Source organism: Artemia franciscana, chromosome 2 (genome assembly GCF_032884065.1).
Source record: "Artemia franciscana chromosome 2, ASM3288406v1, whole genome shotgun sequence".
Classification (NCBI taxonomy): domain Eukaryota; kingdom Metazoa; phylum Arthropoda; class Branchiopoda; order Anostraca; family Artemiidae; genus Artemia; species Artemia franciscana.
Window position 1 is genome coordinate 52,432,294 of NC_088864.1, and position 23,948 is coordinate 52,456,241.

The 23,948-nt window shown below is 33.3% G+C and overlaps 1 protein-coding gene across 1 annotated transcript; it reads left to right on the forward strand.

Annotated features, from left to right (window-relative positions):
• Window positions 1–15,782: 15,782 nt before the first annotated feature.
• LOC136043502 (mediator of RNA polymerase II transcription subunit 25-like) lies at window positions 15,783–23,629 on the forward strand. The gene is made up of 2 exons (XM_065728421.1): window positions 15,783–16,866; window positions 23,435–23,629. The coding sequence occupies exons 1-2, from the start codon at window positions 16,712–16,714 to the stop codon at window positions 23,607–23,609; spliced, it is 330 nt and encodes a 109-aa protein (XP_065584493.1). The 5' UTR covers window positions 15,783–16,711; the 3' UTR covers window positions 23,610–23,629.
• The last annotated feature ends 319 nt before the right edge of the window (window positions 23,630–23,948 follow it).

Below are 23,948 nucleotides of genomic sequence, written 5' to 3' on the forward strand. Positions count from 1 at the left end.
AGAATGACCCCTGAATCTCAAAGGCCGTTTTATTAGAATAAATTTGAAAGAGCGAGCGACCCGGCTCAATAGTAACCGAAAATCTAAAAAATTGATTTTTTTTATACCAATAGATACATCAAAAGAATTGGATTTTTATACTGATTTTAGATATATATATATATATATATATATATATATATATATATATATATATATATATATATATATATATATATATATATATATATATATATATATATATATATATATATTATATATATATATATATTATATATATATATATATATTATATATATATATATATATATATATATATATATATATATATATATATATATATATATATATATATATATATATATATATATATATATATATATATATATATATATATATATATATATATATATATATATATATATATATATATAAAAATATATATATATATATATATATATATATATATATATATATATATATATATATATATATATATATATATATATATATATATATATATATATATAGTGAAAGTAATCACACAGAACCTGCGAGACTTACTGTCCGGTTTACCAGAGGATTTTTTACAGTCGAAGTAGTTTTTTCAGGAAAGTTAGAAATGGAGCTAAAATTTTAGAATTTTTATTTACTGTTAAGTTACTGTTGGGTTGGCTAAATTTTGTGGGGTAGTTTAACGTTGAAACTGTGATTGTATCTTCCAATGTAATCAAGGGGACCAAGATTCAAAATTGTCGCATTCACTTTTCTCTCTTTCTAGTTTTTTCAGTCCATTCGAATAGACAAAAACACAAGAGACTGCAGACCCTCCCTGGGCACTTTATCCTAATAATATTTATCTGTCTGTTTTATGATTTTGCTGTGTTGGAGTTGTTATTTCTATTCGAAGCTAGCATTGGTGTTAAATGTGGTTTGTTTGATAATTACATTTTTTTTTCTCTCTCTCTCTCTCCCTCTCCTCTCCTCTCCTCCCCTCTCCTATCAATGACATTCATCATTGCTTATGACAAATTCCTCACTGTTGATGTAGATGGTGCATTTTCTATTCATTTTTTATTGTATCAATTCTTATATTACCATATTTTATTGTTTTTGCGTATATTAATCTCTTGTTATGGCTTTATATTTATTGTTGAATGTGTTGTGGAGTCTAAATTATTTGTTGTGTTTTTTCTTAAAGGCATAGTTCGTTGCTTTTGTTATAGGAAAATTGCTTTTTGTTATTTAAATAAATACATTCAACGAATTTTGAATACTAATTTAACTCAAAAAGGTAAATAATTACTGGTAATCATTTTCCAGTGATTTAGTCAATCGTTGTATGATTTGTTCACAAACACAATCGGTCGGTTTTGTGTTCCAATTTTCTCCGTGTTTTTTTTTTTTTTAGGTCAACTTTCCCTTGGGGTCGGGGGTGTCGGAGAATTTATGTTCTATTTTTCTGATTGAGCATCAAAGAACTAACAAATAATAGTTCAAATAGGGATTATTTATTACTGGTTATTAATCTTTTATAGTTATGTTCAGAGAAGAAATTAAAAAAAAAGCGTTGAATAATGAATAACTTGTTTCTGATGTCAATTTAACTGACTATATTGAAATTTACAACTGCTATCTACATTCCTACTAATCACCATTCTTAATTGGAATCTATTCTTAATAACAGAAATAGACAAAAAAGAAATCGTGAATGGCCTTCTTCCTGATGACTGATAAGCTGGGAATTAATCAAAAACTAACAATGAATATTTTACTAGACAGTGACCACGTTATTCTCCAAAAAAATCCAAAAGTGTACCAAAAAATCCTCCTTGTAGAAGGAACTGATCCTTAATTATAGCAAAATACCCAAACACATTATTATTTTTTTCTTCTTTTCTGTTAATTTTCCGCTTATTAACATTCCAAGTTTTCATTTACCATAGCCGGCTTGCCGTCCATGAAAAATAGGACTTGTATCGGCTTTTCTAGTGGAACCTCGTCAAAATCTGTGAGGTAGTTGCTGCTTAGGACACTATCGTGAATTAATTCGTATTGTTAATTTTAAACATATCTGTTCGGCAATGGCTCATGCCAGATGGACACTCCCTTGAATTTTGTCATTCAAAATATACGTTAGAGCGGGTTCTTTAACATTCTTTTTAACAACTTCTTGACCTGAATTTGTGCAGCCAATTTTAAACATATCCGGCCGGTATCTGGTATACGGATACCGGCATATACCGGCCGGTTTATGTTGCTAAAAGTATACAAAAACGTAGTTTCTGTAAAGATCTCAGAACTTCATCTTAGTTTCTTTTTTCAAATGCCCCATTTACAGCAATTTTGTATTGGAAATCGGAAGTTACGGACTAGACGTCACAAGTGCAAAATGAAATTTTGTTTTCAGAAAAAAAGGAAAATATTCCAAGATACATATTTAATCACATGCTTTTTTTAATCACAAACTCACAAAAAACACACTAGTTAAAGGCTAAAATTAGAAAGAGAGTGGACATGTTTAATTTATCTGGACTATTCAATCTTTTTTTTAGCTGATGGAGCTTACGGAGACCGTAATTTTTAAAATGTATAGGATTTGCTAGATATTTCAGGTTTGTCCAATTTTTATGTATCTATGAATAATAATTACACTTGTGCCCAAGTAACGGTCTTAAGCAATTAAATATTTATCGGAAAAATCATTAGGAGCACAATCTGATTGTCCTAAATCAAAACACACTAAGTGTGTAATTTCAAAATGATGCTAGATTCAAGTGTGCCGATTGAGGGGAGCGAAAGAGGTGAATTGCCCCCTATATATTCCCCCCTCTAGATTTTGTAATTACTGTTTTCTTTTCCGTTAAAAAGTAACTTTTTATATTTTCATTGGAAAAATCCAACAAACAACAAAATTATTTAACAAAATCCTGACAAGCCACGTATCCGCCCACATCTGAATTATTTTTTTTTTAAGTCAGTCTGAATTTTTTTTGAAAGGATTTTATCCTTCGGCTATAGAAAAATCCACTTCCCTTACCCCACATGCTAATGCCTTTCGGATTTGGTTTGTTCAGAAGCCAAATTAATTAGCTCAACTTAAAGAAAGACTAAAACTGTTATTGAATTTGCTCGTTCGTAAGGAAAATCCCTAGAAACTCAATGGAGCTCTTCAAAAGGCTATAATTAATTGTTAATAAAATATCGTTTGAATTGCTTTTCTTTTTTCTTGGTTTAAATAAAAAATAGGAATCAAAACCAAATAACTGAAACATAATGCTATGATAACGAGCGTGCAAGGAACAAAGGGCCAGGTTGTCGACCATAGCAGGCGAAAGGAGGAGATATCGTGCTATATTTGTGAGGGACAGGGGAGTAGCTCCAGCATTTTATTGGAAGGGTAAGAGGGGTCCATATCTGAATAGTCAAAGGGGACGGGGTATAAAAAAAAATTTTCGGGGAGGGGGGGGGGTAATTGTCCTTACAAAACGACATCCCTTGTGAGGGGAAAGGCGCGAGCTGCCAGCCATAGAGCGCAAAGCTAGTGGAGAATATGACGTCAGGCTACATTTGTTTGGGCTAGATTCGACCTTTCGTTGTTGACGCTAAAGACCCAAGCGAGTGAAGGGAGGCGAAAAACTTCAGCGAAAACCAGCTATTTGTCAGTATATTTGGTGTGTCATATGAGTGTATAGATATTGGTTTTAAAGACAGTTTTACTGTTAATATAAAATAAATGGTCATAGATAAATAAATGCCAGACGTGCGATTAAATGTTTTTACAAGATAAATGCCAAAGTTTGCGACTTTTGGGACACCTCAAAACGAGCTCCAAACGAGTAAAAAACGAGCCCTTTTGGGATATTATCTTATGGGTTTAAAATAACAGAAAGCACAAGTGAAAGAAAAACAGCCCCAAAACAAATAAACTAATCAACCTGATCCTTGTTTCTTAATACCAGCTGTTTAAGAGAGGGCATTCCTGTTACCCCAAGGAATTTTCCAGGCAAATGATTTTGAACTAAGCAACAGTGGGTAAACAATCCCACTCGTGTTTTAGTTCTATATCTATGCTAATTCTGTCAATTTTAAGCAAGCGATCTGTTTAGATTCGTTTGGATAAAAGCGTTTTGTTTGCATAATGTAACAAAAGATACTAGGAGTTGGAGGGTCAACTAAATTTATGAAACTGAAACGAAGGACAAACAGTGGGGAAGCTCGTGATGTAAGCAAAAGGTGCTATTGTTATAAGAAGGATTTAAAAGCGAAAGTAGAAATTATTCTTTAAGAAAGTTTAAACAATGTCTGGTTTAAATTACAGCAAGGATACTATTTAATTGGTCGTTTGGCTAAATATATCAGTTTTACAAGAAAAAAAAAGAAATGGCTGGTTTTGGAAATATGGCCGTATTCGTCAGATGTACTATTATTATTATTATTTTTTGGAATAGATTGAAACTATATTTAAGTTTTTCCAATTGGCTTCCAAGAGTATTTTTGCAACCACTAACCATTTCTGTAGTTATTTGAAGAGCGTCGTTTTGTTACCGGGGAGTTTTGTTATGAACAAACAAATTTAAGAGCAGTTTCAATTTTTTCTTTAAGTTGAGGCAATTGTTTTGATTCCTGAACTTCCCAAATACATGATTTCTTTGGCAGGTGGGGGTTCATATAGCCAAAGAATAAATACTCGTACGAAGTTTGTGAAATTCTATACGAAAAGCATTAGATGCAGTTTAACAATACGTCATGGGTTACACTATATGAAAAGCACTGTTATTGATGAATCATTGAGCAATAATTGAGGGTTACAAATGTGTCATGTCCTCATTTTTCAAAAAAAAATAGTCTACATGGTTGATTATAGGACTATCAATATGTATTATAAAGTTTCTGATTATCAGGAATTCATTTTTGTATTTGAAACTATCTTATGCTACATAAGAAAAGAAAAAAAACAGCTATTCCCATAACTGTGCATTGCCGTCCAACGTCTCCCCAACACAATTGTTGATTCTCCACGGATCTTCACTGTTCAGTAAGGCAAGGTTTACATGGTGGTTTTCAGTCATTTTACCTGAGGTTGTTCCAAAATGGGCAGATTTGGAATAGAAAAATTTGGAAATTTTGACTGGATCGAATCCTGAAGGTTCAGTAGAGGTAGAAAGTGAGCAAAGGGTGGATGCATAGCTACATATTCCGTTTTGCTTTTTGACACTCGTGATCCGTTTTTAGCATTATAGGCTAGTTTTAGTTCTAAATTGAAAAACTGTAAGGTTATTCCATTAATTGCCCAGCTGACAAGTCCTTAGTCCCCTAGCCGCGGTGCCCCCTCCCAGCTGCACGCACGGGGCAGCTGACCCAATTGCCCCCCTAAGAACGACCCTGATTGTAGTTAAATGAATGAATAGGTATTCTACTGAATGAAGGCATTCTGTTTTCTTCTTTTTTTAGTTTCAAATGGATTTAATACAATTTGCATGAAATTGTTTAAAAAATTAAACTCATCATTGAAAAAATGCATACTTGAACAATTTTACAGCAGGAGGGGTGATTTGCCACTTTCTTAATTTGTCTAAGGGGATGTTTACTTAGACAAATATTACTTATGGGGGAAACCCATCCCTTCCTTCTTTGTTCAGCTAAGTATATGAATATAATTTTTTTATTCACACAAAAAACATTTCTGAAGTAAGAAGGGGCCATCACCGCTTAACAATCCAAGTTATATGCTTAGTAGAAACATGATATTCTGAGTGAAGTGATGTTATGAGTATATAAAATTACTCTGTACTATCATATTTGTGCTGTTATATTACACAGTGTAATAAAATAATGTTGCCGAATTGCCTATCAACAATACAGTTTTGTGGCTTCCGGCGTTCCCTCCACCAAGTGACATACACGAACACACTTTACCTCATACCTAGTGTACTACTGCGTTATACCCTATAACCTTAAGCGTACTGAGTGTACGTTCCTAATGATAACCTTTAACTGTATACCGATTGTATAGCAAACAGTTCGTCGCTGCAAACTATTAATAAGGAGTGATTCAGGCGAATAGTAATCAAAATTCTCGTAAAGTTAATTTTTATAACAACTAACACATTGAAAGGATGGGCTTTAATGCTTGTTCCGGATAAACAAAATTCTTAAAGTTCAATTTTACCCATCAAAAGGTACGAGCCAAAGAAATATGCCTGGTTTTTGAAAAAGGGGGGGAAACATCTCCAAAAAGGTAAGGGATCTAAATGAAAATCGAGCCATTAGATTCAGTGCATCAGTTGACCGTACTGTAGATATTTTGAATATCTTTTTGTAAAATGAGAAAGTCGCTTTTTTTACCAGTAGAAAGGTCTCAGATGCGTGCTTATTTGTTTGCTTTTTTTCAGGGGTAATAGTTTCAAGGCTATGGTCTAAGGGTATCGGGAAAGGGCCCATTCAAGGAGAGTAGAAGTTCCTGTGTCCTTTACAAGTGACCAAAAAGAATGTACGTTGAAAAAGTGGCATTTTCTGCCATTTTATGGCATCAAACTACAATTTTGCTACAGAGAGGACCAAGTTACTATTGGTTGAAATTCTGAGATTGCCAGTCGATTTAAAATTCTCAAGAAACTAGTCATTAGTCATTGCAAGATGGATGGTTAGTACAGCCATCTGTAATGATATTTCATTTATCTAAGTTGAATCGCTTGATTTCTTATAAAATTATTTTCAGTGATATATAATTGAGCATCAGCTATTATGAAAGTGGTGGGGGGGATATTAAAGTCACTTATTTACTCTTGAGGGTTTGCGTAATTTTAGAAACAGGAATCGAATTCCCTGAAAAGGGATGCCATCTTGATGGAAACTGTGCAGTGATATCCCACATGCATGAGAGGACTAAAGGAATTATCTGCAAGATATGAAATGTCTTTTTTTATGAAATAATTCTAAATATTTTAAGGAGAAGGGGTGGGGTAGAATTTCCCTTCCAAACACTCTTTATGTCACTGAGTATTTTTTGTATGCCTGTAATATGTGTGTAAGGGGGTGACAGCTCCTTCAAGCTTGATTAGATACCCTTAAAGGATAGATCAGTCACAGTCATCTCATGATGTCACAGCAGACTTGGTGTTACTCATGTTAAAAAGGAGGGTTTCCACTAAATAAATATTAGTTAAAATGCTTCAATTTTGTAGTTAAACTATATGGCTTATAGAAATATACCCAAACAGAGTGATAGAGAAGAAAAACACCTAACAGATTAATAAAAGGGACCCGTGTTGTAAATTGCTAACAGTTTTCCTCAATGTTTAGGAAGAAAATGTTTTATTCTTGCTGTTTTATCTGTTCGAAAATAAAAAGACATCGAAATAGAGATTGTTACATCCACTGAGGGGGGTTCCTTTTTCTTTTCTCTTTTTCCATCCTTAGTTTTCCTAGCTCATTAAGAACAGGCAAATCACACTTGGTTAAACCTATTGAGGAGAATATGACAAAATTGGTATCGTTGTCCTACTTTGGAGTAGAAATTAGTCTGATAGCTTTCTAAGATTCGCGTGACCGGAATCAAGAAGAGCAAAAAGGGCTCAATTATTGAAAAGAATCACACAAAACAGATAGCTGAGTATTGAAGATTAGTGTTTTAAAACCCAGGGAAAGATAGCAGTGATTATTTTCTGGAAGGTAGAATTAGAACAATGAATACAAGTCATCTTAATAGATATTGCAGAAGATTTTACCATAGAAAATGGTGATAACCTTTAAACTGAAATGTTGAACAAACATACATTTTTAAGTAGAAGAAGAAGAATAGGATTAAATTTAAAAATTTATTTCACAGCATGGTTGCCGAATTTGAGTTTCGCGTCAATAATAGCACTAGTTTGACTCTTTCTCACAACTCTTTTTAAAACGATAAAAAACTTTAGCGTAAAGAGCGAGGTGTTGAGGAGGAGACAGCTCCTTTCATAACGGAATAATTTCTATTCGTTTTAATTTTTAATGTTGCTCCTTACTTGCACTTGAAAAAAACTTGTTTTCTTTAATCCAATTTCTGAACGTTTTTGAGTTAAAGCATGTTTTGATTTTGGTTCACCGCACATAAATAATTAAAACAAAATTTGCATATTAATTTTTGGGGGCTAAATGGCTTTCTCATAATTTTAATCGGATGATTTTGATAAAAAAAAAGGGTGGTGGAGGAGGAGGCCTAGTTGCCCTCCATTTTTGGTTGCTTAAAAAGGCAATTAGAAGTTTTTATTTTTTACGAAGGTTTTTTTGGTAATAAATATGCGTAACTTACGTAGTAATTTGCGTAACGAACTTCTATATTTGTATATTTTTATTATGTATATGATGGGGTTCGCCCCCTCGTCAATACCTCGCTCTTTACACTAAAGCTTGAATGTTGCTCCAATTCTTTAAGAATGACCACTGAATCACAAAGGCCGTTGAATAAACAGTCGAAATTACTAAAAACACTTTAGCGTAAAGAGCGAGGTATTGTGGAGGAGACGGACCCCCTTATATACGTTATAATTTCTTTTCGTTTTATGTTTTAATTCTGTTCCTTAATGGCAGCTGAAAAAACTTTCTTTTTTTTTATTTTTTCATTGTTTTTTTTTAATAATACTAGAAAATCCTGCGCCCCCTTCATGGAAATTCTCTTCCCTCACGATAAAGTTATCCATAGAAAGATTCTCCCACTTAACCCCCAACCCCTACCCCCCTTCTACGCGAAAAAATTCCCTGAAAACACCTGTACATTTCCAAATAATCATCACTATACGTAAACAATGGTCAAAGTTTGCAACTTGCAGCCCCTCCCCCGGGGACTCTGAGGGATTGAGTCGTCTCAAAAGACATAATTATTAGATTTTTTGACTATGCTGAACAAAATAGCTATCCCAAAATTTTGATCTGGTGAAATTGGGAAAAAATAAACATTGGAGGGTGCCTAAGTTCCCTCCAAATTTTTTGATCATTTAAAAAGGGCACTAGAACTTTTATTTCTCGTTAGACCGAGCCCTATCCCGACATTCCAGAACCACTGGATTGATACCCATTTGAAAAAAAAGAAAAACTGGGAAAAAACTCTTACGGTTGAGTTATCTGATACGCGAATCTGATGGTGTGATTTTGTTAAGATTCTATGGCTTTTAGGGGGTGTTTCCCCCTATTTTCTAAAATAAGGCAAGTTTTATCAGACTCTTGACTTCTGATTGGTAAGACTAAACAGGATGAAACTATATATTTAAAATCAGTATAAAGATACGATTCTTTTGATGTAACTATTGGTATCAAAATTCTATTTTTTAGAGTTTTGGTTACTATTGAGCCGGGTCACTCCATACTACAGTTTGTTACTACGAACTGTTTCAAACTGTTCTTGAAGCTCATATCAAAGTTACAGGCTAGTATCTTCCACAAGACAAGTCATTTTTTTGTATTTATCAATCAGCAGCAATTCCCCGTGGTCTTATTTCGATTTAATCAGAACAGAAAATTGTCCACTTTGAAAGAAAAAAGAGGCACTATCATTGATGCGACGCAATTTGCGAGATGACCCTTTGAATGGGAGCTAGAATACACAGAAGTAACGAGATACTCACCCCATCAAAGTTAGCATTCTACTCAGTGTTAGAATCCGAGTTTGATCTATCAGGTTCAGTACGATGAGGATCTTCTTTAAACTACCTTTTTCCATTTGACTACTTTAAGAAAAATCCGGAATAGAAGTTTTTCAAAAACAAAAAAAAATTAAGAACCATTTTGAACTTAATCAATTCCCATCATAATTGAAACTGAAAAGGATCAGAAATTAATGTCAAAGGATAAATGAAATCCAAAACAAACAGAAATACAGAGGTTGATGCGGATGAACAAATAAATATTACACAAATAAAAAATAAACTGAACCGTCAAGTCGGTCTTAAATACTAGCAAAACACAACAAGCAGCAGTTTGGCTACTGGCCCCTTCCGTAAAAACTCTAAAGCCCATTGCAGCATTTGGGTTTTACTGAAAACTGTGTCTTTTTTTAATCAGGAGCTTAATTTTTCAAAACGTCGACAATAAATGAAAAATCGATCGTTTTAATAATCAAGATGCCTGGAAAGAAATAATGAAAACAAACTGAAGTTTTAATATGTAATAATTTTAATTCCTGAAAATATCATCGAATCAATACTTTATTTAAATGTCTCTGAATATTATAAAATATTCATAATTTATTATGTTTTCATTAAAGCACAAATGACACTTTAGAATATATACGGTTAGGGGATTGGGAAGGAGACAGCAGCTAAACACCTTTTTGAAGTCATTTTTGGTTCGGTTTAGGTATTACTAGAACATTTAGCTTAAGTTTTATTCGTTTTAAGATTTGTTATTCGACTTCTTCAGTATCTGTTACCTTGTGTTTGATATGACCATTTATTTTGGTTTCTTTGCGTTTTTTGTCTCATAAGTTTAACATGGCTCCTTAATTAAAAAATTGTCGCATAGATTTTCTTTTTATATCAATTTATTTTCGTTTTTGATGGCCAAAGTTTTATTATTGATTCATGAAATTAATATTTATCCAATTTTCATGTCTCCGGCATAAAAAAAATTAAATTCATGATTCTAGTTTATTATTTCAATTTGTGGAGGAGCAGCGTGTTCCTCCACAATTAGCCATTCCTGAGAAACGGTAGATGCAATAAATAAATACCAATACATTTTGTAAACCAAACCAATACAATTGGTAAACCAGTACAATTGATATACCAATACAGAATAAAATACATTTTAAAAATTGCGACACACTCAGTGTCTTTTTATTGAGTTAATCACACCCGTCAACATTCTCTGAAACCTTCAACTTAAGATCCTTAACTATTCCTGAGATATTGTGCCCATGATTTTAACAGGCTGGTTTTACATAATATCTTTGGATTTAGTTCAACAATATCAACATCTCCTGAAACTTTCAACTAAATATTATCATTGATCCTGATATATTACAGATACGTCTATTTGACAACCTCATGATTGTATTTGATTATGTTCCACATTCCCTTCAAAATTCTCTGAAAATTTCGACTCTATTCCTTAACAATTCCTCAGATACTGCATTAATGCCATTTTGACACCCAGGTTGCACATAGGGTCTTTTTATTTAGTTCAGCATCAAACCAAAATTTCTTTAAATTTTTATTTCAATTATCTTATATAGATAATTGAATATGGGATATTGCAGCTACTCCTACTGACAAATGGGATGCACAACGGTTTCTTTACGTTCAACATCCTCTTCAAAATTATAATGTAAGTTTCAGCTTGATAATCTTTCCTAACTGTTCTTGAAATGTTTAAGATATTCCGTTTTGACAATCTAGATTCGTTTAGTTTCTTTTAATTTATTTTAACCACCCCTTTAGTATTCCACGAAAGTTTAAACTTAGTAGCCACATTTGTTCCTGAGTTCAACATAGATACGCCCTTCTGACACCATGAATACACCTAGTGTCTTTTGCTTCAGTGTAATACCTCTCTCAACCTTCCCTGAAACTTTCAACTTAATTAAACTTGGACACTGATGGCAACCCTCATGCCTTTTCAACCAGAAAATAATTTGCACTCTACTGAAAACAAAATCATTTTAAACGTATTCACTTTTTTTATTTTAATAAATAAACAAAAAATATTAAGATTTTAAGGAATAAATTTACAGTATAAGTATATTAAACGGACAATTCAATGCCATTTTTTTTAGTGATACCAATTGCATTGTTTAATTTAATTTTATACATCCGCAAGTTAACCTGAAAGATAAAACTTTATCATTCCCCAGAAACTCCATATATACTTTTTGAAAACCTGCGTACACTTACACTCTATTGACTTGTTTAAATTGTAATAGCAAAACTAATAATAGCAGTTCCCCTTAGAGTTTCAACTTAATACCTCTACTCGTTCTCGAAATATTGTTGAGGTGTCTCTTTGGCAGCCATACACACAGTTTTTTTTATTTAGTTTTAAAGCAAAATATAGTTTTGAAGCACAATAGGACAGTTGCATAACTGTGGGGAGTTTACACCCCAATATATCCTTAGAGACTCAGTCACTGCACCGCTCTACAATGCTGATCAATATGGCTGTCTCAAAATTTTGATTAGATTTGTTTGGAAAATGTATGGGCCTGTGACGAGGCCTGCTTATCCTCCAATCACTTTCGACTCTTAAAAAGACACCGGATTTTTTATTTCCATTCAAATTAGCTCCTTTAAAATGATCGTGCTAGCTATTATAGAGTGATACTGCCTATGATATTTCGTGTATGCCCTTTTGAAAACCTACACGCCTATAGCCTTTTCGTTTAATTGAAACTCCCCCTAAGCGTTTCCTAAAGTCTCATCTTAATACCATTGACGTTATTAGTTATAGTATCTGTAGTGATAGTATTAATAGTGTACCAATAGTGCCTTCTGACTAGTTCAAAATCCACCACAAGTTACTCTTACAGGTCTAACTTATAAGCCATTCTCGAGATATTACTTTGTCACCTTTATGAAAATCTATATGTTCATAGTTCTTTTTGACTTCGTTCAACATCTGCCTAAATATTCCTTGACAGCTTCACCTTGATACTTTCTTAGTAGCAATAGTTGTAGTAGCATTATTAGCAATATGAGAATAGCACCTTTGGTTCTTCAATATCCCCACCAACACACGCTGAAGGTTTCAATTTAATAACGTCAACCGATCCTGAAGCATCTCTTATGTGTCCTCTTGACAATATCTCTGGGCATAGTGTGTTTCGATTTAGTCCCACACAATTTCAATATTTCCCAAAAATTTTTGCCTTAATACCGTTAGCTTTTTTAGCAGCAGTAGTAGTACCAGCACTAATAGTAGTAGCAGTAGAATTAACAGTAGTAGCCTTAGATGAATAGCTGTAGTAGAAGTAGCAATAACAGTAGGAGCAGTAGTAATTTGAGTAGACGCCTTCTCAAAATTCCCTAAAAATTTTACCTTCCTATCCTTAGGCATAGTTGTAATAGTAGTCACAATAGTAGTATTGGTATTACTAGTAGTTTTAATAGTAATAGCCCTAGTCATATTAGCAGCAGTAGTAGTGCCTTTTGATAAGATGAACATCCCTCTAATCAAGTCCTGAGACTTTCAACTTGATATAATTAGCTGTTGCTATGACATTACTAATATTCCTTTTGGTAGCCTGTATATTTATATACTTTTCGAAATTTTCCTTTTAATGCTCCTAGCCTCACAAGTAGTTGCAATAGAAGTATTATTAGAACTTATAGTAGTAGTAGAAGTTGTAAACGTAGCAGTGGTAGCAGCATTAATAGTAGCGTGCACTTGTTGCCTTTTGGTCAAATGATCTTTCTCTTTTAGCATTCTCTGAAAGTTCCAACTGAATAGCCATATCCATTCTTGAAGTATACTCTTTTGACAGTGTGCATGCGCATAGTGCCTTTTAATTTAGTTCAAGTTTCCCCTCAATATTGATAAAACAGTAGTTTGATTGTTGTAGCTGTGGTAGTTGAAGTAGTAGTGAGCAAGTATTGCCTTTTTGGTCAATTGATCACCTTCTTTATCATTTCCTGAAAATTCTAAATTAATATACTCAGTCGTCCTTGAGTTACACCCCTTATAGCCAATAGGTGTTGTTGTATGTTCTTTGGACTATTCTGAAAAAAGGTGTATCTCATAATTTCGATCGGAAACATTTGGGGAAAAGAGGGCGTTGGGGAATACGGCTAATTGCCCTCTATCACTCTTGACTCTTAAAAGGGAACTATAACATTACATTTCCAATTAAATGAGCGTCCTTTAAAATTGATACAGCCAAACTTCCATAAGAACCTTGTATGTCCCGGGGGGATAACTTACAACCCTTACTCTCAAACTCAAAGGATTTTTATCAACCCCGAAGGCTTCGTTATGTGGTCTTGAGACTACTTTTCTTATAAAATGGCTATTTCAAAGTTTCTATTGGATGTCTTATAAAAAAAAGAGGACAAGAGGAAGGGGAGGGGCTAGTTGCCCTTCAGTTACTTTGGTTCTCATAAAGAGAACTAGAACTTTTGATTTACAATCCATTGAGTTCCCTCCGAATTTTAAACGGATCTTCTTTCACAAAAACCTTATATGCCTCCTAGGCATTCCTTATAAGCACTATCCTGAGGTCTCTCGGGGGTGGGGTGGGGGGTGTCATCGTCAAAGACATAATTACTGGACCTTTTAACTGCACTGAGCAAAATGGTCATCTCGAAACTTTAATTTCATGTGTTTGGGGAGATGATAGGCGTGGGAAAATAACTGGTTCAATATTGTATCCAGAGGCTCATGGGAATACAAACTCCACCCCCCCCCCTAAAAATGTTTGTCTGACTCATAAAACCGTAACAAAAATTAATATAAATATATTTTTGACGTGCTTCTGATTTTATTTTGCAATCACCCCTCCACCCAATAAAAAAAACAGTGGATACATTCTTAGACTGGTTGCCCTCTGATCACTTTTGACTATTTAAAATGTACTTGAAATTTTAATTTCCAATCGAATAAGCTCCTTTCAAAGTTTTGTATTGCAGGAAAAAAATTAAAATGTTCTTCAAAAGAATCAGACTATAAGAAGATTAATAGAAAAATATTAGATTACTTATTAAGAGCCAAGACCTTTTTACTTTGGCAACTGATATCGACTAAACAAAACCTACGACCTTTTGTACTTTACCATTTGTACTGTGGAGTTTTGTGAGCCATAATGTCCAAGCGACGAAAGTACATGCTTTTAGTAAATACTTGAGTGGGATGGAATAGCAAAGAAAATTATTGCTTTGGTGTCATTTTCATCACTTAGTTCATATAATTGAGCAAAATAGACATTTCATTACTGTAGCTTTTCAGACCTTTTCGTAAATACTCGAGTAACTGGTGACACATTAATGTTGCTACTTCGGGGGTACCAAAACGAAGTCTTCATTTACAAATTCTAGCACCATACTTTGGATTTCAGTCCAATGAAGGACGATAATTTGTTGACAGTTCTGTCAGAAAATGACTGTTTTCAATGGTCCATAATCAGAATGATGGGACCAGAATCTATCAATGAAGAGTGGGCTAAATGTAAATTGTATTTTGAAGGTCTGAACCAGCTCTAAATGTTATCACAGGTTTTGGATGAATTTCACGGTTTTCGGTATTTTAATAGATTTTGGGAAATCATGACGCCAAAATTTAGCCTGTCGCCGTAGCTAATAAATATAAGAAGAAGATTATAAAAATGAGAGAAGCAAAAGCAAAATCTCTACTAATTAAGTACCTTACAAAAATTGAAGCCAATGATTCTCATACCCTGCATAACTGGTTAAGAAATCCATCTATGTTTAGAGGCGTTGCAAATGAATATGCAAATATCCAGAAGAAGTTCCCAGTGCCAGTAAAATCTATTGCACCCACATTCCCCCAAACCCCCCCTTGGAGTTGGTCAACCCCCATAATAAAGACTGACTTCTCAAAGTGGACCAAAGAACTTACCCCCATTTCTTTTATTCAGAAAAAATTTGCCGAACTAAATAATGTTGCTTATAAAAACTATTTCCAAATTTTTGTAGATGGGTCCAAAATGAATGAGAAAGTGGCAAGCGGAGCTTTCTTCCCAACCCATAATATCGCTTTAGGAGAGAGATTACAAGATAATTCATCTGTAATGTCTGCCGAGCTAAACACCATAATCATGGCACTAGATTTCCTCATGGTTAATGATTATATGAAAGTTAATATTAAAAATATTATAATATATTCTGATTCTTTGTCAAGCCTAGAGCTTCTTTCGTCAGCTTCTCAAAATAAGATGGATATTGACACATTTCTTTGTCTTAGGATTATTGATATTTTTGCTTCAAAAGGTATTTTAACTCATATACAGTATATTCCAAGCCACTCAGGTATAATAGGTAACCATAAGGCAGATGAAATAGCCAAAAATGCTTTAAATATTGACCAGCCAAGTGGGAGACCAATCCCCATTAGAGATATTTACCGCTGGAGATTTACAGAGGTACTGATAATTAATAAGAATCCTACCCCATCACCTTTCCCAAGTAAGCACCTTTCCAAGATTTATCATAGGATTCGGTCAGGTTCAAATGGGCTAAATTTTCAGGCATTTTCATATCAGATTCCTAATTCAAGTGGCGAAGTTCCCTCGTCCCCCCCTTTGCAGGTCATGTAATCTTAAGAATGAAACAATAGATCACTGCCTATTTGAATGTAATATGCTGACGTCTGCACAGTATACCCTGCGACGTAAAATGGTAGAATGCTTCAAACACCACAAAATTCCACTAACAGCCAAGAGTCTTGCTGACCATACTCTCCCGCAGAGCACAGAGATCAATATATACTCTCTTATAATTCAACTGCTGGTATCAAAAGATATACTTCAAGAAATCTGAGCAGATACAAATCATACAAGACAAACCAGCTCCATAGCTCTGTCGATCTCACAGAGTGAGCCAAAAGGAAAAGGGCTAAATAGTATCAACTGAAAAGCCCGTCTGCTGAATAAGAAGAAGAAGAAGCAATTGACAAATTTTAAATGAAACTTCAAAAAAAGGATTTACAGCTAGATTATATTGACAAGTCAACTGACCTTGATATATACATTGCTCTGGTTTCTTTGAAAGCTTTGCAGTTCTTTTGAAAAATGTCAGTCAGAAGCATGATGAACAATCAAGTTATTTTGGATGGATGTGCTACTAATGCATCTTTGAATGATGTTGTTTTGGTTGTTGAAAAAACTCCTGCACTTGGTGCATATTTAGCTGAATTAAAATCAAGCTATTTGATCCCATCTCTTGAGTAAGTAGCCTAGGAAGTTCTCATGGTCATGTTGCTAAAAAATTTTACCTTTTGTCAAAGAATTTAGTAGGCCTAGCCTAGACAAAATATATAATTTGACTAGGAACTTTTAAAATATAGGAACTGAAATGTGAAATTAAGAACTTTTAACATTTTCCACTTTCAAGGGGTGGGTTTTTAAGCACTAAACTTGGTTAAAATGCATAAAGGGTAAAATTTTCGTTTAGCTACTTTTGTAAAATTCTAGTTAATTGACTTCTTGCTATCTCAGAAAGGGTTTGGTTTAGGAAAATGAAACTTTCAGAGATGAATCTACAGACTAAAGCATGTTCAAGGACGGTCTTTTGAAGAAACTTCCTCCACTCCTTCTCCCTCTAGAGGGCCCTGACCTTTTATGACCTTTAAAAATGTGTGTCATAAAAGTGAAAGCTTGCAAAATAGATCTTCTGCTTGAATGAAGTACAACAAAATTGTTTTCAGGTTCATAACTGCTCAATTCCATTTTATAAGGTTTTAAAGATATACAAATACATTTCCTTAATTTTGAAAAAAAAATATTGATATGGCTCACAGTTCTACTCAAATAACAGGAATTGCATTTTCAGAACTAAAGGCAGAGAAAAAGCAACAAGTAACTGAAAAATTAAGGTAAAACCTTGTTTTGTCAAAATTTCAATAGGTATAGACCTGTCATGTAGGCAAATTTCAGGGCCCTATAGAGGGAGAAGGAGTGGAGGTGGGTACTTTAAGATACCTTCCCGGGACATACTCTGACCTGTGGACCCATCCCTGAAAGTTTCATTTTCCTAACCTAAACCCTTTCCAATTCAATTTTATTTATTCAAAAAGAAAAGAAAACACATAACAACAATAATAATAAAGATCCTAGAAGCAAACTTGTTAAGGACCAAAACAAAAAAAAATTGTAAATGAAAAAGAGAGAGAAAAAAAAAGAAAAGAGAAAACAAGGGTAATTAAAGCAAATTGAACAAACATTTAGAGAAATATAATATCAAGATTTTAGTACATTGTTATATAGCATCCAAAAACTTGTGGATAGCTCGACACTGGAGGGTATTAAATTCCATTGAATTATAGATTTATAAATTGGGGATTGCTGGGCGGAACTAGAGATACACCTGGGGACAATGAAGGAATGGTTGGATGAATGGAGACAGTGGCCTTCAGAATTATTACTATTAAAATAAGATAATAAGTGGGGAGGAAGATTTTTATGGTAAGTGGAGTATGCAAGGGATAGATTTAATTTTTTGATGATTTGTTCAAAAGGGATAATACCAAAATTGGAGAACAAGTCCTTGGTGGGATATAGTCATGGCAACCGAAAAACTGCTTTGACAGCACGGTTTTGAGCAGATTTTAATTTATTGGTAACTGAAGGATAAGTATTACCCCTTACAGATCCACAGTATGAGATATATGGGTAAATAAAGAATAATAAAGGGTGACAAGGATATCAGGAGGAAGAAAATAATTCACATGATTAATTATACTTACCTGTTGCAAAATTATGGCTCTGATATAGGACACATGTGTTGCAAATGATAGGCATGAGTCTATGTGGAAACCAAGAAACTTGGCAACTTTGACCTGCAGGAGGAGATTGGTAGAATATTTTAGGCCAAGTGCTGGCTGAACTTCATTTTTTTGTAAGGGGTTTGAAATAATACCACCTGACTTTTCTTGCTGTTAATGGTCATGCAGTTAACGAGACACCACTCCTGTACTCTATTCAGAAGGGTTTGAGTAGAGGTGATGATGGATGGTAAATTAGGACTGGTGATGAAAAAGTTGCTATTGTCAGCAAAAAGTACTGGGTGCACTAATGGGCCCAGGTCCATAATCAAATCATTAATATAAAGGAGAAAAAGTATTGGACCAAGAACAGAGCCCTGTGGGACGCCCCTCTGGACAGGTAGGAGATGTGAAGTCACCCCACCCAGTCTCACACTCTGTACTCTACTGGAGAGATAAGAGCTGAACCATGAGAAAGGAACTCTGCAAATCCCTAGGTTATTGAGTTTACTTAATAAAACACTGTGATCAACCATGTCAAAGGCCTTTGAAAAATCCAGAAATAAGCCCAATACAGTATTTTTAAGGTCAAGTTGGGAACATATAAACTGTGTGGTGTCTATTAGTGCATGAGCAGTTGAAAATTTGGCATGGAAGCCATATTGATGAGGAGAAATCAATGAATCTGATGAATGATTCCCAAATACAAAGGGAGAAAGACGTCAAAATATAATTCTCTTGAGCACCTTAGATATAACTAGGAGAAGTGAGATTGGACGATAATTGCTTATCTCAGACAGATCGCCTTTTTTATGAATTGGGATAACAATTGCTGATTTAAATATTTCTGGGAAGACTCCATTGGTCATAGACAGGTTTGCTATGTGCACAATGGGTTCACAAATATAGGAAGATATGGTCCTAAGAAGCTTATTACTTATGCCAAAGAAGTCAGGTGTACTACTATTAGAGAGAGATTCGATAACTTGAAGCACCTCTTTGCAATCAGTTGGAGAGAAAAACATGGATCTGGGATTCTCGCTAGGGTGTACTGACTGTGAGAAGGAACAGGAGTTAGCATTTGGAATATTAGTGAAATAATTATTAAAAGCATCCTGTACTACCACTACTTTTTGCTATCTTGGAAAGAGGCTAGGGTAAAATTCTAATTTAGTGACTTCCTGCTATCTTGGAAAGGGGATAGGTTACATATACATTTCCAAAATTTTGAAAAACCTAATGATATGGCTTATAATTCTACTAAAATAATACAAATTGCATTTTGAGAACTACAGAAAGCAACTAAACTAGAATTTTACCAACAAAAGAACCAGTAAAGTTCTATTTTAGTGACTTTTGGCTATCTCAGAAAGGGGTTAGGTTAGTTAAATAAGAGAGACTTTCAGGGATGGGTCTAAAGGCTAAAATATGTCTTGGGAAGGTATTTTGAAGTACCTACCCATCTCTCCCTCTAGAGGGTCCTGACCTTTGATGACCTTTAAAAATATGTGTGTTATAAAAGTGAAACCTTGCAAAATAGATCTTCTGCTTGAATGAAGCACAACAACATTGTTTTCAGCTTCACAACTTTGCTCAATCCCAATTTACAAGGTTTTAAAGATATACAAATACATTTCCTAAATTTTGAAAAAACATAAAGATATTACTCAGAATTCTACTCAAATAACAGAAATTGCATTTGGGAACTAAAGGCAGAGAAAAAGCAACTGGTAACTGAAATTTAAGGCAAAATGTTGTTTTGTCAAAATTTCAATAGGTATAGACCTGTCTTGTAGGCAAATTTCAGGGCTTTCTAGAGGGAGAAGGAGTAGAGGTGGGTACTTTTAAAATATGTTCCCAGGATATACTTTAGGCTGTAGACCCATCTCTAAAAGTTTCATTTTCCTAACCTAACCCCTTTCCAAGATAGCCAAAAGTCATTAAACTAGAATTTTACCAAAGAACCTTCAGAAAAGCATCAAGTTGCATTTTAATCCTCTTCCTCAAAATTGTTTGAAAATGATTTATGTGAACATTTTTCTGTTGATATTATTGACTTATGAATAAACCAAACATACTGCTTGATGTCTTTTTTTATGCTCTATACAAATATAATAATTCAAATTTAAGCCCTTTTTGAACCCTTGAAAATGACCAAAAAATTCTAGTTTTTGGGAATAAAAAACGTTTAAACCATGGATTTTATACTTACTATTTGATTATAAATAGATTTTTTCAATAATCCACAAGCATTAATTTATCTCAATTAAGTTGGACAAAATTTTCAAAATAATTTCTCCATTTTTCTGTCTGTCATGTTTCTTCTGTTAGCTTTGATGTTTTTTGACATATAGGAGATATGGCAGTTTTGAAGCAGCCCAATAGAACCAAAATCAAGCATTGTGAATTTTTTTTGGTTTTTTTTTTCTAACGAACTTCATTTTGACAAACCAATGTTTGTGAATTATTACAACTTTTGCAAAATGGATTTATAATGAAATAGTAAGTTTGAAACAAATATTGTAATCCATTTTTATATTCAAGAAATATAGAATGATATTATTATGTTTAAGAATGCTAAAAGGGCTTAAAATTGAATTTGCAAGCAATTACTGTATTCAGAAAGAGAATTGAAAATAGTATCTAGTGGTATGTTCAATTTATTTGTTGCTCAATAATATGAACAATGAAATATTTACCATCATTTAAATTATACATCATATCAATCAACAAAATTCAATGAAAGCAAAAAAAAAAATTGAATTACTGGGTAAGGTTTATATTAACAGGCTATTCAGGTAGCTAAGAAATAAACTTTCCTCTGTAGTCAGAATTGCACCCTGAATCCAAATTTGATGCATTTATGTCAGAAATAACCACATTGGCCTGCCATAAGGTAAAAAAGGAAAACAATCAGAAATGGGGCTTTTAAGGCTAAACAAGAATACTGAATAAACAAACAAAACAAATATTTTGAGAGGACAATTAAATTTTTTTTCAATGCAAAACAAAATATTGTATTCAAGGCAAGTGCCAAAGAAAAAAACAACAAAACAAACATAGAAGGTCAATGTAAAAAAAAACAACAACAAATGAACCAATGAAAAAAGAAAGAATAAAATTCAATAAAAGCCCAAAAGGAATGAAATAAGTAAGTTTTCATGATTCTTGTATGGTAATGTAGTTTTTGAGGTTTCTTTCAAATGGTCACCTGGTCTCAAGTATTACCTTTTCTTGCCCTTCTCAGAGTCTCACCACCTTCTAGCAGAGGAAATGTGAACTTTTTTTGCTGTTTGTGTTGATCCATATAAAAAAATTGCTGAGAGGCCTTCTTCTGTATTTTTTAACCTTGACACCACCATCTATTTTGAAAAAAATAAGCTCATCCCCTACTGGCTCCTGGTGTCCAGCCCAATATTCCAGCACTTTACCACAGAAAGATCTTCAGTACAAACATATTGTAGCACAAATTTGCAGTTTTTGCATGGTAAAATGATGCTTAATAAAAGATAAATTAAAACAAGAAGGCTGTTAGTACAACCTTGTTTTTTTTCTGTTTGCTTCTTATGATGAATGATAAGAAAAAAAAACAAATAAATGAAATATTTGAATTTTACCCTCTGTCTCCACAGGCAAACCACAGCATTCTCCTGGAGGCAAAATAGGAATAGTAGTGACTAGGGCCTGTGTATTCCCTGTGTCTATGTTCTGAATGCTTCACAATAGAATAGGCACTAAAGTCAATATTCTTGCAAATCTTGTTGTAGTAAACTCATGTGTTTTTTTTTTTTTTTTTTTTTTTTTTTTTTTTTTTTTTTTTTTTTTTTTTTTTTTTTTTTTGCAACAACTAGTATCTGCTTTCTTTTATTCATCTGAATTGAGGAGTAGATTAGATATCAGTACTTAGTTCTTTCAAATGTTCAGAAATATTTCTTGCATACTATGTCTATACCCTCATGACCAGGTAAAATTATGTAATGTATTGACTAGGTATTGTAAATGTAATAACTTATTTAATAAATAAAATTGTGTAATGACCTGGTATCCTAATTATGTAATGTCCTAATATATAAAAAAAGACTGTAATGGTACTTTATTTCATAGCATCAGGGTTATTAACATAATTGATTAAATAATTCTGGATTTAAAAATTTATCCATAAACTGCCTGCAAATCAATGGCCATTTTCCAAGAGATAAAAACTGTCTGTCCATATGGACTTGTTTGTAGTTGACTTGCTCAACAAAAATATGTTTCTGTTCTTGTCTGTTTCAGATATAAATCTTATCTTGTTTAGCTGGAGAAAACTCTCTTTATCTGCTCTATTTTAAGACTAGAGTAGAGCTCAATTTGTGTATGTACATAATTGATAAATTTTAAAGAAAATGCCTGAAACTTTTGAGGTGGAAAAATGGTGGTTTTACTTCAATAAAAAGGATGTGTAATAAAGCATTCTGTGGCTGAACCTGTATTGGAAGCGATGGTCTTCCTTTTTTTGCTTGCATATGCTTAGAGGAATAACTTAAAATCACAAAAGCTTTCATTTAAAAAAAAGTGTGTAAACCAGGTGATGTGAATTGGCGGTAGGAAGGATGAATCCATTTTTAATTTTCTACCTCCTTCAAGAAGCTTGTTGAGATGGATTTATGGTTTTGATGTACTTTGAGTTAGGGAATCCTTGTTTTGCTTGACAAAATGATTGTTTTAATAAGATTGAAAGATGAAAGTGAGTTCAACATTTTAAACATATATCTACTGTTTTAGTGATTTCTGTTATTTTTGTTCTCTTTTATTTGATGAGCATTGTTGGTTCTATTTAAGCTAATGACAGTATTTTGAAAATAAGTATTATCTCATACTGTCTCAACTGCCATCCTTTTGAAAACAGGACTGATGTTAATTTCTTGTGGGAGTAGGCTTGCATGATTCATCATAACAAAACTATGAAATTTATATTTAGCAGGACAAATTAGAAAAAGTTGATATCATATTAATTTGGAAGCTACATATAAAATCTGCTTGTATCTTACAGATTTTTTAATGGTGGATCTTATGATGAAAAGGACTATGGCTCCCTGTCAAGTAGCTCAACATATTCATTGGTAACATACTCAGCTGCAGATCAAATTCAGAAGTTATTATATGAGTGTCATGGTCCTTTCACCTCTCCATTTAAGCTAATGGCAGCTTTAGATAAACTACAGTAAGTAAAAAAAGTAACTGTCTTCTGAGTATCTTAGATTCAAACTGGAGCCAACTTAACAGTTATTGTCAGTGTTATTTGCCCTACTCTCAATAGCAAATATGTTGGTGTTGCTAAGTTTTATTTTTATTTTTAATGATATAAAGTGAAAAGAGGCCTAGAGCTGTTTAATGCTTGTTTTGAATGATGACGATTGGGGTTACAGAACAATAAAGCAGGAAAAAATTAGACTAAATCTCTCTAGTATTTCAAGTCAAATTTAGCAGACTCTAGCGTTTCCAATTGAATGAGAATATTTAATCCTTACATAAACTGCTATTTGAAAACAAAGAAAAAGACATGG